This window comes from Pygoscelis adeliae, unplaced genomic scaffold (assembly GCF_000699105.1).
Source record: "Pygoscelis adeliae isolate BGI_AS28 unplaced genomic scaffold, ASM69910v1 Scaffold827, whole genome shotgun sequence".
NCBI classification, from domain to species: Eukaryota; Metazoa; Chordata; class Aves; order Sphenisciformes; family Spheniscidae; genus Pygoscelis; species Pygoscelis adeliae.
This window is the reverse complement of record NW_008825094.1, coordinates 19,075-31,515: the sequence shown is the minus strand read 5'-3', so window position 1 is coordinate 31,515 and position 12,441 is coordinate 19,075. Positions and strand designations below refer to the sequence as shown.

The 12,441-nt window shown below is 57.2% G+C and overlaps 1 protein-coding gene across 1 annotated transcript in view; it reads left to right on the top strand.

Annotated features, from left to right (window-relative positions):
* Positions 1-139: 139 nt before the first annotated feature.
* TCF25 (transcription factor 25 (basic helix-loop-helix)) overlaps positions 140-12,441 on the top strand; it is a gene marked incomplete at its 3' end in the record, with an annotated part of 16,733 nt that continues 4,431 nt past the window's right edge. The window contains exons 1-9 of the mRNA XM_009326998.1: positions 140-297; positions 515-794; positions 2,469-2,543; positions 4,643-4,767; positions 6,306-6,371; positions 7,521-7,603; positions 8,183-8,313; positions 10,876-10,975; positions 12,271-12,364. Of these exons, the coding sequence (XP_009325273.1) occupies positions 140-297; positions 515-794; positions 2,469-2,543; positions 4,643-4,767; positions 6,306-6,371; positions 7,521-7,603; positions 8,183-8,313; positions 10,876-10,975; positions 12,271-12,364 (1,112 nt within the window). The remainder of the gene's footprint in view (positions 298-514; positions 795-2,468; positions 2,544-4,642; positions 4,768-6,305; positions 6,372-7,520; positions 7,604-8,182; positions 8,314-10,875; positions 10,976-12,270; positions 12,365-12,441) is intronic.

Below are 12,441 nucleotides of genomic sequence, written 5' to 3'. Positions count from 1 at the left end.
TGGCTTGGGGCGTTGCCAGAGCCGGGCCCGAGTGCCGGGGTGGTCAAGCAGTGGGCGAAGGTGTGTTTGAGAACGTTCCTGCCGCCTTCCCAGCCCCGCAAGGTCCCGGTGCTGGAGGTCGGGGGTCAGGCGGGCCCCGATGGCGCAGACGGGGCCTTGGGGTGACAGAGCCTGGGCCTTCCTCTCTGGGCACCTTGGCCAGCCCCAGCGGTTCCCTCTCCTTCCCCGAGGCTTGGCTTGGGCAAGTGTCGGGAAGGCTGGTTTTGGAGGCTCTTCCCAAGGAAGAGCAGAGTCCGGGTAGGGCCGTGCTTTTTTTTCTTTCCTGCCGGCCGTGCGGCGCAGTGGACGCGTCGTTGTGGCCCTGTGCCCCCCCGTCTGGCGAGGGGGTGGGTGGCGGGGCTGTTCGGGCGCCCGCTGGGCGACACGCTTGAAATGAGGGGTCGTCCCCCTCCATCCGCTGGAGAAGCCAGTCGGGCAGCTGAGCCCTGCGCTGTTTTTTCTCTTCCGTTTGCAGGTGGGAGCGGAACGGGTTAGATCCCTGGGGAATTCTGTCCCCTGGGCGCAGGAGAGGGCAGAGCGCCGCCCCGCGCCGGCTGTTCCTGCAGCTTGTCCGTCTGTTTGCGCAGATCACCGCCGAGGAGTCGGAGGATGAGCCGCCACCCAGAGAGGAAGGAGCGGATGCCCGGCTCAGCGAGCGGGATGCAGCGGGGGGGAAGAACGAAGGGGCTGTAACCGAAGAGGCCGAAGGCGACGGGCAGGGAGGAGGGGAGGAGGCGGAGCGGCCGGACCAAACGGTAACTGAACCGCAGGTATCTGGTGGTGATGGCGGACACCACGTGGGGTGCAGAGGGAAGGTTTCTCGCCTCCCTGCCTCTGCGTGCGCTGAGGAGCGTTGCGGTGCCGGGCAAGTGCGTTTCTTTTCCCTCGCCCCTGGGTTTTGTCAGAGGCTGAGGACGTGAGCCTCGGGGGAGGGAGCTTAAACCCGGGTACTCAGGGCTCCAGATCTGGGGGAGAACGAGCAGTTTGATGCTGAGCGTTGGGTTTGTGCCTGGGATTCGGGGAGATCTTACGGGCGCAGAGGGGAGGTTCCTGAGGAAGACCTTGTGCTGTGTCCTCGCGAGCGCTGCGGTCAGGCGCAGCGCCCGGGACGGAAAGCGCCCTGGGATTCTGAAAGGGAGATTGCTTCTCTGCTCCCTTCGCCGCACAATTAATTGAGCTGCGCACCGTACGTGGGGCTGGGCTGGTGGGTGAATGCTGAGTGGAGCGTTTGTTTTGGAGTGGGTGAGGTGAAGGCTCCAAGCAATGTAAACGAAAACACTGAACTTGTTCTTTTCTGGAGCATTTTGTTGTTTTGCGTTAAGATTCCCTCCTGTGGTCTGTGTCAGCTCAGGCGTGTCTCCTTGCAGAAGCACGTAAGGAAAGGGGCGCTTTAGTTAACGATTGGACACTGCGAGCCTAGCCCATGTCTTACTGGAGATGAGGATGGCGGGGAGTGAAGGGGGATCGGCCCCCTGGCCTCACCCGTCAGGGCTCAGCCTGTGGGGTGTGTGCCCGTGGGTTTTGGGTGCCAGGCGGTGCGGCCAGAGGAGCAAAGACCACCGTCTGTGCGCGGTCCAGCTGTGCTGGTGGCCTCAGCCCGCCCAGGGGCTTGGGAATGCTCTGGATGTGGGGTGTGGGCTCTGCTCGGTCGGTCCCCGCGTGAGCAGTGGCTCCAGCGGGCCCTGACCCGGTGTATTTGCTGCGTAAGCACTGCAGGGTGCACCTGCTGCTTCTCTCAGACCTTCCCGGGTAGAATCGTGGGCGCCCTCGGCAGGCGCCCCCCCGCCGTTTGATAGAGCCAAATCGGGGCTGCACGTTCCCCCGGTTCTGAAATGGGCTCGGGAGCCGTGGGGTTGTTCAGGTAACGCTGTCGCTCGCTGTTTTACCTGCGTGGATCCTGGGAATGTGCTTTTTTAGCTCCGTACGCCCTGGGGAAGAGCCGGCGTGGACAGCAGCGTGCCTGTCGCGTTAGGGAACGCCACACGGCATCGTGAGCTGAAGTAGCTGCGTCGGCAGCGAGAGGAGCCTGTGTTGCGTGGTGCTTTCAGGCAGCTGTTGGCTTCTGCGGAAATCGGCGTGACCGATGGCAGCGTCACGCTCGCTAGACAGACAGAAGTGAAGTTTATTCCAGGGGGTGAAGGAGGGCTGAAAGGTTTCTTCCTCACCTGGCAGACCTAAAGAGTTTCTTGCCCGATTTTGTAGTCTCAGACATTGATATGAAGGTCGGCTGAGATTTAACCCTTGCGTTTGTAAACCTGTGGTGCTTTCCTCCGTTTTCTCCCTGTGTCTTAACTTCCACTCGCTGACAGAGTTGAAAGGATGAACGTTGGTTTCGTTTCAGGGTCCTCCTGGCGTGCTGCTCCCCGGGGGAGCTTTCGTCCCTGTGGTCCCCGGGCACGCTCTGACAGCTGTCCCCTGTCTCTTTGCAGCCTGTGTTGAGTGACAAGCCACGAAAGAAAAGAAAGAAAAGGAAAACCAAGAAAACCTCAGCAGGGGAGACTCTGGTATGTCTGCGCTTGCTCCGAGTTAGTGGCTGTGCTAATTTCTGCGTTGGGATTGACAAAGCGGCTGCTCTGAGGCGGCTGCAGAAAAGTTTTTGAGGCAAAAATGCTCCTTTTTGCGTTGTACTCGTTTAAAATTACCAAATGGCAACAGCAGCTTTTGGCTGTGTTCCTTCAAGCCGCCGGGACTGGCGCGGCTCTGCTGCGGATGCTTAGAGCCGAAATCCTCGCAGCGGCGTCTTCTTTCATCTCCCCTTCGAGGCTTCGCTCGGGAGGGGGTACCGCGCCAGGGCTTTTGCATTTTCCTTCTATTTTCCTTGCCCTACTTAGGCAGCTCTCCCGGCTCTGCAGAGCCACGCGGGGCTCTCGCTGCCAGCCGTCGTTCCCGTTCCCGTCTCCGCCGTGCGCAGCCGCGCGCCTTCTCTGTAGCCTGACATCGAGTCGCTGAACGCTGGCGGGAGCGTCTGCTAGCGCCTTGCCAGCAAATGCGCGGCCAAGCGCTCTTCCCGTGGGAGCTGCTCCATCCCCTCGGCGATGACGGGAGCGAGGGGACAGTGATTTCTCTCCGACTAAGCTGTCCCCCCCTAAGGAAGCGTGCTTGGGGCGAGAACGTCAGCCGGTGTCTGTGTTTTGTTGCGGATAAAACTACAGGAGACAAATGCGTATGCTTGAATGCACTTTATCTACTTGGCCTAAGCCAGGAGACCGGGCAGTCACTGGTCTTTTAAATTCAACAGAAATAAAGTTCAAGTGGGAGCTAGTTTTCTGCTGAGGTTTAAGAGTCTTAACTATTCACTCGGGGGAGATCCTTTGCTAGACGTCCTGAGCCACGGTACGCTGGTATGGGTGAGCGTACGGCTCGCCACGGTACGGCTGAATGGTGGGTGAGCCGTGACTCCGGCGTGGGTGCCCGCCTGGCTGCCTCCTCCCTGGGAATTCGGCTGGGCGAGCTCGGAGCGAGTTAACGAAGGCGGAGAACCCGATCACAGAGCCCGTGTCCTCTCCCAGTCCGAGAATAACGAGCAATAGGGTGACATCTGCCAGCTGTAGGCTCTAGGGAGACTTCATACCCAGGACCAGGCGGTTTGATTTGCTAGCTAGAGATAATGCTACCTTTGTTCAGGCACTTACATGCAAAACACATTATAAACTTTTCCTGTATCCACTCCGTGCGGAGTGGCTATATTTAGCTGGAAAAGGCAAGCTCGCAGTGCTATTTGGGTGTCGTGAATGGAATTCTGTGTTCCACCCACGTACATCATGAGGAGGATGTGAAACGGCCGCGTAAGAAGCGCGTCACTTGCTATTTGTGGAGGAAGAAATAGAGGAAAATCAGGATAAAAGTGTTCTACGGCTGTTGAGTGTGCGCTGCTGGGTATATTCTTTGCATTGTTAGAAGAGGGGAAAGTGAGAGTGCAATACATGAGAGCGGGGTTAAAATCATGTGAGCGTTTGATACCTTATTACAAGGGTCACAGCAGTAACGTAGTGTTGCCATGGAAAGCAGGCAGTAAAGGCTGATTATTTGAATGTTCATCATGAAAATCGGTACCCCGGCGTTCCGTGGTGTTACAGGGATTGCAGTACAAATAAACCGAAGCACGGCGAAGGCTGGGTGGGAAGGGGCGGACCAGAGACCGGGCACACGCAGACTCGTGAGCTTTGTGTTAGGCTGGGAAGGGCTCCTGCGGCCGGCTCTTGCCCGCGCTGGATATATTCTGCCGGCATGTTCGGACTCGTGATTGTGTGAAGAGCAACTTCACGCTGTCATGATACCTTGAGCGAGCGGAGAACAGCAGCCAGCCCTTTCGGGGGCGGTTGGACGAGGAAGGCAGGCTCTGGGTGGGATTCCCGAGGGAATAAAGGGCGCTGGGTGCAGAGCAGGAGGCCTCAGTAAGACTCAGGACGTGTGCCGCGGCCGAGGTGGGCAATGGGGCAGCCGCAGGGCGGGTAGTAGGGGCTGCACCGGTATCGCAGGGGGATCGGGGTGAGCCGAAGGACCCGGAGGCAGCTGGGCGCGATCTCTGCTGGGTGACCTGCGTGCCGTGGTGACTCGTTCTGTAATAACTGCCTCGTATTCGCGTGTGCCTGTCTATCTCAAGGAAGACAATGACCTGGAAGACATCGACAGCCTGCTGGAGAAGATTGAGGATACCAATGGGCTATCGCAGCAAACCCAGAGCGGAATTATCGCTGACAGCAGGCCTCTGCTCTACGTAGAGCACAGGTAGGGCTCGCTTCCGTCCTGATTTTGGCCCTGGGCGCGGCAGGGATATCTGTTCCCCCGAGGAAGGGAGTTGGGAGCCTACCAGCGTGATCTGGCCGTGAATTCGGGACCTTGCTTGAAGGGGGTTGTGGTAATGGTTGTGCACAGCCCCATTTCTAACCATTGCTCTTGGAGCTGTGTTCGGTTTTGAGCAGCGATTGGTATTCTCTGCTGTCATGCCTGGTTTGAGTGGGCCTCTGGACCGGGTTAACCTCCAGAGGTGCCTTCCAGCCTAAAATACTCCGTGAGTCAGTAGGAGAATCTCTGCAGAGAGCCCTGGCGCATCAAGCGTTGCGATCGAACTCACCCGGCCGGCTGACCGGCTGCATTCAGGCCGGGCGCTGTGAGCAGCAAGCCCCAGTACAGCACGTGCTGTCCTGCGAGGAGGGCTGGGCAGCGCCAGGAGCTAATTTCGCCAGGAAGGCTGGTTAGACTTGTCTAACCTTTCCTGCCTGTCACTGTCAACAAAGTGGACTAAGCGCCAAGCACGTCCAGGAGCTGAAGAATGAATTGGCGTGGGGTTCGAGACCTGTAATGCCCGGGGATGTTGGGAATGGGCTGGCTGGCGGGTCCAGCGTGTTTCGGAGCCCTGGGCTGGTGCAGGCACTGGCAGCTCTTTCTGTTTCTGGAGAAGGCGTTTAAACGTGTAGCTGGGACAACTTCAGCGGTCCGGGTTTTGAAAGGTCAAAGCCGAGTCTGGGCTGGCGGGCGCTCGGTGCTGTAGCGCAGCCTGTTCAGGGACACGTCAGTAAAGGCAGGAATGTTTGTTTATCTTAGAGGTGGTTTTAAGCCTCAGTGACATCTCTGGTCAAGTACACGTTATTCGGGTACCTTTGAGAGCTGGATAATCTCCGAGTGGGTGAGGGTTGGCAGCGCTGGATCTCAGCTTTCCCACTCCCTCTCTTCCAGCCCTGCTTGCTGGATGGCAGAGAGAAACCCCTCAAATACGCCTCCCTTCTCTGGGCCAAACGTTAGCTCAAGAAAACCGTAGGTGGTGTCATGCTTCGATGCAAGATCTTTGTATTAAAAAAAAATGTATTTTAATCCTTGCCAGCCTCCGTGCAGCGATTATGGTGCTTGCCCCAAATTGCAGGCTGCCACCGCTAGACTCGGCGGCAGGTATCTCGTGTTTTCCAGGCGCGCGTGGCCCGAGCGTGCTCTCCTGAACGGCGGCTGTCCTGGGAGTATCCCAGACCAAGGCTCCAGCTGCCCTGGAGAGGGCAGCAGAAGTATTCCCCAGCTGGGCGCTGTTTCGGAGCAGAGCACGACGGAAGCGTGCGTCTGGTTGAACAAGGGTTTTGATGCCTCCTGTTCTGACCGTTTTTAGGCTCCTTTCGGTTTGTCGTGTCAGATCAGTTGGTGTGTGTGACGGGTCAGGGGCTTGGCCAGAGACAGTTCAAGGTTCAGAACAGTCGGCGCTGATGGAGAAGACTCGAGCGTGAGACTTTTGGCTGTGTTTAACTGACGGTAGCTTTTCCTTCTTGTTTCAACCTTCTCAGAAACTTGAATCCAGAGAACGAGTTGAAGAGATACTTCGGGGCTCGCGCTGTTCTTGGTGATCAGAGGTTAGTCCAGAATTTACTATTAAAGCCTTTCAAGGCGTGTCTGTCCTTCCCTTGGTGTAGGGCTTACTGAGCCCCCAGTGCCACACCTGGGCAGGGAATCCAGGGGTCAGGGCGTCTCAACTCATTTAGAATTAGCCGCTTGTTGGGACAGGAGAATATTTTTTTGTGATATGTGTGAGGGGGGGAGTAAGACTTCTCCAGGCTTTTGCTAGCGTTTGTTTTTTCTTCTGCTCATTTCCCCTCTCGTTTACTGTCAAACACCCTTCTGAAGTCCTTTCACTCAAATTCATAGAGTATAGACTCTAGGATTTTTTTATTTTTTTTCTTCTTTCTCCAGCATTTGTCGCTTGTTGCTATTCCAAAGTCTCTGATGTCTTACAGAGCGGACCCCGAATACTCTCCAGAGGGTCTCGTGCACTTGTTTTCAGGGGCCCAGGGAACCCACTGCTTCTTGGGTGTGAGGTCTCTGTGCAATTACCCGTTGCACTGTGGTCAGCGTTATCCAGAGATCCCTGCTTTCACGAGCTGGTTGAAAAATGTGCACGTAAGAAGGGCATAAGCTCAGAGCAGTGATGGTGGAAGCGGAAGCCTTGTCTGAGAGAGTCTGTGGAAGAATATTTAGTGCTTGAGGAAGAAGTAGCAGTCCCTTACTGAGGAGACGTGACTTTCTTAGAGTGGCCTTGATTTCTGAATTCCTCCTGCCCTGAACCGATAAATTGGTTGCATTTGTGAGTACGGCTTAAACTAAATCAGTTGACATTTGGAGGCACTGCTGGGAAGGGAGATGAGTCAGAGGGATATGGGGCTCTCTTAATTGGACCTGGGAAGCTGTTTGAAGCAGAGGCAGCTGAGAACTTGGCAGGAATAAAAACAGGGAAGAGAAGCTATTGAAGTGGAAACGCTGGAGGCACTGGATGGCCCAAAAAGGAATGGTTGGAGTAAGGCAGAGCCTGAGCGAAGGTACGTTGTGTCTTGAAGGCAAACATGTTAAAGCTCTGGGCAAAAGCTCCGTGTGGCAGGGCTGCAGCAGGGGAAGAAGCTGGATCTCTTTTTTTTTTTTCCCCTGAATCATCCTTTTTCTGGCTGGTTTCAGCCCTCCTCGTTCTGTTAGTACGGAGAAACTCTGATCTCTCGCGTTTATTTCCTCAGGCCCAGGCAAAGGCAGCGCCAGTACGTCCGCAGCACGTGGCTGACGGCTCCCAAGAACACCTGGCCGCGCTACAGCAAAACAGGTGAGGCTTTCGGCGCCGCCTCCCGAAGCACCGCGCTGCCGCCAACCAACAGGGCACCTCAGTCCCGTGCCCACGTTGGCACAGACGGCCGCTCCTGCCAGCCTGGCTTTTCCTAGGGCCTCTGTGCGCGGAAAACCGGAGCTGCTTTCATCAGCTACCAGGCCCAGGCTTCACCCTGGCTGATGCAGAAAGGGAACTGCTCGTCAGCTGATGGAAATACCCCCTTTCTCAACAGGGAGAACTCTGTTGTATTGTATCTTAGCACCTGAGCTGGTTTTTTTCCCTCCTGTCGGAGGTAGCGGGTGATGGGTACTCCCCCTCTTACAGCAGTCTTGCTGGATAATGGGAGATATCCGCGGGGAGAGCAAGCTGCCTGGGCTTCTCAGGTGGCTTTCGGACTTTGACTCGCGGGAAGAGGGAAAGGAGTGAAATTCTCTGGGAGTTTCTGAAAACACGCCTGGCTTTGGACCCGGCGGTGCGGAGGAGCTTTCCGCGTTACAAGAAGGCGGAAGAGCCGCTCTTGCCGCTGTGCGCGCAGGCTGGCGGCAGCGGTACCCACGTCTCCCCTGCCCCCTCTAGGTATTGCCATGCAGCTGGTGGACACCAGGAGGGGAGTGCAGTACTTCACGTTTGAGCACCATCGCGAGTACCAGCAAGTGCAGTTCAAGTTCCTGGACGCCGTGGAGTCCATGGACCCCAACAACATTGTGGTACGTTGTGAAATTGGGTTGCCCGTGCTGTTACCTCCCGCGATCCTGCAGCCCCTTTCCCTGGCGGGGGAGGTGGGCTCGTTTTTTTTTTGCCAGGCTCGTTTTGAGCAGTAGAGCCCTGTGCCTCCTCTGCGTGGGGCGAGGCAGCGTTGCTTGCTGAGCTCTGCTTTCACCTTATTCGTAAGATAAGTGACCGCCTTGGTGCAAATGAGGGCCGGTGGCCGAGCCTCGGTGGCTCTGCCCGAGAGCGGGCCAGGTAGCCATCTGGAAGAGGAGCCCGCAGGAACTGACCGTTTGGCTGAAAGGGTAGGAATAAAGCTCCCTTGTCTCGGCTCTTCAGCTGGGAAAGGGGAAAATAGTGTGTAAACCGATCTTTAAATGGGAATCTAAACTAACAGCTGTTCTATTTATAAACTCTTGCATGGATGAAAAATGTATCTTCTCTTGGTATTTCAGCAAAACAGTCTTTGTGTTGGAAGTTCTTCATGTGTGTCCAAGCTCATTAAACTGTATGGTAACGTTTGTAGTTTGTAGCGATAAGCAACAGCGAAATTGCTCTGCACCCTACTGAACCGTAATTGAGGTATTTTTGCTCTGAAATTCCTGGCCACGTGAGCTCGGATACATGCCCTGGAGAAGTTTCTTAAAGAGGCCATTGTCCGCTAAATAAAGTTTACTTCCTTCTACTTTCCCACCCCCTGCTCGCGGCCGCCGCGCTCTCCAGCTCGTCAGTTCTGCCTGCGGGCTGGACCACGGGGTTCGCGGTCAGTGCCGCGAGGCGGTTCCTGTGCCGCGGTGATCAACCTGAGAGCCGGCCGTCCCAAGGACGGCTCAAACGCAGCCTCGCGGGGCTGCGCAGAGCAGGATGGGTCTTCCGTGGTACACTTTAGTCTTTAGGCTCTGTCCCTGTTCAGTGGGTCTGGCTGCGTTTGGAGATACTCCTGCAGCTTTAGCCTGTCAATTTTATGTTGAGGGTAAAATCCAACGGACGGGGGTTCGCCCGTGCCAGAAGTACTTCAAACCCCCGACCAGTTTATCGGTGACGGCCGCGGTCTCGCATAGCTGGAGCCCAGATCTGCCTTGCTGCCGTGATTTCAGCATGCAAAACACGATTTTTTGGGGGGGTCCTGCTCGGTGAGTGTGTTTTCTGCTCTCGCTAGTGGGTTAAAAGGGTCTTGCCGGTGAAGTTGTAAGTGCGTGAAGAGCGCTTTTTCCCATCCCAGTGACCCTAGGTGCTCCATCTCGTCCGAAAATGAGAACTAGAAAGGAACTTGAGAGCAAGCAAGGGAAGGGGTGAAACGTCAGGCGAGTGGCACCAAGGCAAAGGCGCTGGGGTGGGGCAGCCTAGAACATAAAGGCTTCGTGCCGTAGGCGGCCGCGCTGGCCAGCACCCTGCAGATGTACGACTTCGGGAGCTTTTGAAGCTGTATTTTTCTGTTGGGGGGGAGGGGGGAATCCCAAAACTAAACTGTGAGGCGATTTGAAGTAGCTTCAGTATTTTCATACTGAAACTGAGTTTTAGGTACTTGGGAAAAGTAGCCCTTTTGTAATATGACTAGTGAATGCAGAGGTTTTTGAGGTGCGGTTAAACTTCTGAAGCCTGGGAAGAAATACTTTTAATCCGTTACCATTCAGGAGCTGGATCCTGGAGTTGTAATAGATGTGTCAAAATGTCCTCTCGGTGCCCAGAGGAAGCAAACGCCCTGGTCAAATGCTCAGGATTGCTAAGGGATAGAGAATAAAACAAATAGGTAATTATGCCTGCTGCCTGCATCTTGAGCGTTGCGTGCAGTTCTGGGCCCTCACCTTCAAAAGGATATGGTGGAGCTGGGAGCGATTCCGAGGCGGACGGCGAAGATGATCAAAGGCCTGGCATGGCCTCGGCGCTGGAAAAGCCGGGTCGGCTGGGAGGGAGGTGCCTGGGGGAAGCTGCGATCGAGGGCTCGGATCCTGCCTGGGGCGGGGAGGGATCTCCCCGCCGGCCCTTCCGAGGCAGGGATGAAGCTGGCAGGTTGGGATCAAAAGGAAGTTCTTCGCGTTGTGTGCTTAAGCGGTGGCTTTCCGTGTCGCGGAGCTGGGGTGCTGGAAAGGTCCCCGGGTCAGTAAGTGAACAAGTTCACGGGAGGAGACGCCATTAATATCGATGGCATCTTTGACAGTGGGGGTCCCTGAACCCCTAACGGTTGGCAGCTTAGAGCGTGCTGGGAGCCATCGTGTGTGCCCAGCTTCGCGCCCTCTTTCCCGGGCATCTGCTTTTGGAGTCAGGGCGAGGTGGACCCTCCGCTCTGACCTAGCGTGACTGTTCTTGGGTTCTTTTAGCCCCGAGTTTTAGCCTTTCACGTGAGGTGTGTCCCCAGCCTTGCACTCCAGTCTGAGCGTTGGCGCTCTGACGGTGCCGGACAGGATTTCTTCACCTTCAGAGCCAGGGGCAAGGACGGCCCCTCCGCCTCGGGCGCGGTGTCGTGGCTCCCTGCCACGCTTACAGAGCTTGCCTCGTAGGCAGGGCGCACGAGAAACCCGCGGTTTGTGCCACTGTGTAATCAAGCTCGTGCTCTTCTGTAGCTGCTGCTTCAGATGAACCCGTACCACGTGGACTCCCTTCTGCAGCTCAGCGACGTCTGCCGGATGCAGGAGGATCAGGAGATGGCCCGTGATCTCATAGGTAAGAGCTGAGGTGAGGAGCAGATGTCCACAGGTGAGGTGGGGTGGGAGCTGCTGCTCTTCACTGTCGCAGTTTTGCCTTCTGCCAGCTCAGCCTGCCGCTGGGGAAGGGGCAGCGGCAAAGGTGGTCGGCCCCCCTCGGCTAGCCTGAGTGGGGGAGAGCTTGCCGAGGGGGGATGTGGAAAGCTCCAGCCTGGCTGAGTCCCCGGCAGGGTCCGCAGGGCAGCGCGGCGTTGTGCTGCGGAGGCGAGGCTTGTCACCAGCTGCCAGTACGTTACGGCACGGGGAGGGAGAGGTGGTGCTGGGGCAGCGGTCTGCAGACACGCACGCACACGCTGCCGGTGCCGAGCAAGTCCCTGCTGAAAGTCTCGGCTGAAGAGGGGCTGTGAATTCGCAGTCGAGGGCTTTTGCTTCAGTTCTGGTTTCGTTTCAACAGAGAAGCAGCAAACCAGAAGGGTTGGTTTGGCTCTGTGACTGCGAGCGCTCTGCCTGACATCGTCCTGCAGACCAGCAGCTTTCGCTGGAGGCTTTTAAATAGAGCTGGACGTGCTCGTCTGGGGCAAAGCGCATCAGCGTTCACCTTCAAAACGAATGGAGGGATTGCCTGGGCATGGGGGGGGGTCCCACCTGCAGGACGTGCCTTGCAGGAGGAGGGGCTGATTTAGTAGCTACGAGAGACAGCAGTGCAAGGGACCCTCCAGGAAGCCTACCCCCTCTGCGGGGAGCGTGCCCGACCCTCCGGGCCGGCCTGCCTTGCCTTCCTCTGACCAGCGTCTTGCAGGTCAGCATGTCGGGCCCTGCTCCTCGGGGCACCGCAGGCCGCGTGGGGGCAGGAGGCCTCCTGGAGGATGGCCGCCCCTCGGACCGCTGCGCTGCGCTCTCGGGCGTCCGATGTGCTGTTTGGTAACCGGGGCACGTGCTCTCCAGCATGATAGGAGGGGCAGGAGGCGAAGTGGGGACAGGATCTTTGGCTTCCCTACGTGAAGATAGTTGCGGCAGAGGCAGCTGTACCAGCCTCAATCCCAGACCTCCTCCAGAAGAGTTATTTTCCCAACCAGGGCGTGATCTAATGCCCACAGACGGGAACAGGGCTCGCTTGCCTGGGTATCTGCTGCGACCGCGTACGCTGAAGTAGCTTTGTGCCTTGCTAGGGTGTGAGCAAGCTTACTTCATGGGTGCCAGAGCTCTCAATTATCGGTGTCTTCTGGGCCAAATCGACTGCCATTTTGCGAGCGGTGGGGCCGCGTGGCGTGCCGGGGTGGTGGCGTGCTCTGACGCCGTCCTTGCTGTCTGCAGAGCGGGCGCTGTACAGCCTGGAGTGCGCCTTCCACCCCGTCTTCAGTCTCACCAGTGGGACCTGCAGGCTGGACTACCGGCGGCCGGAGAACAGGTAAGCGGCACGCCTGCCTGCCCCGCGTCTGCCGGAGAGCCGTCGTGGCGTGCCCTGGCCTACTTTGGACGAGGACA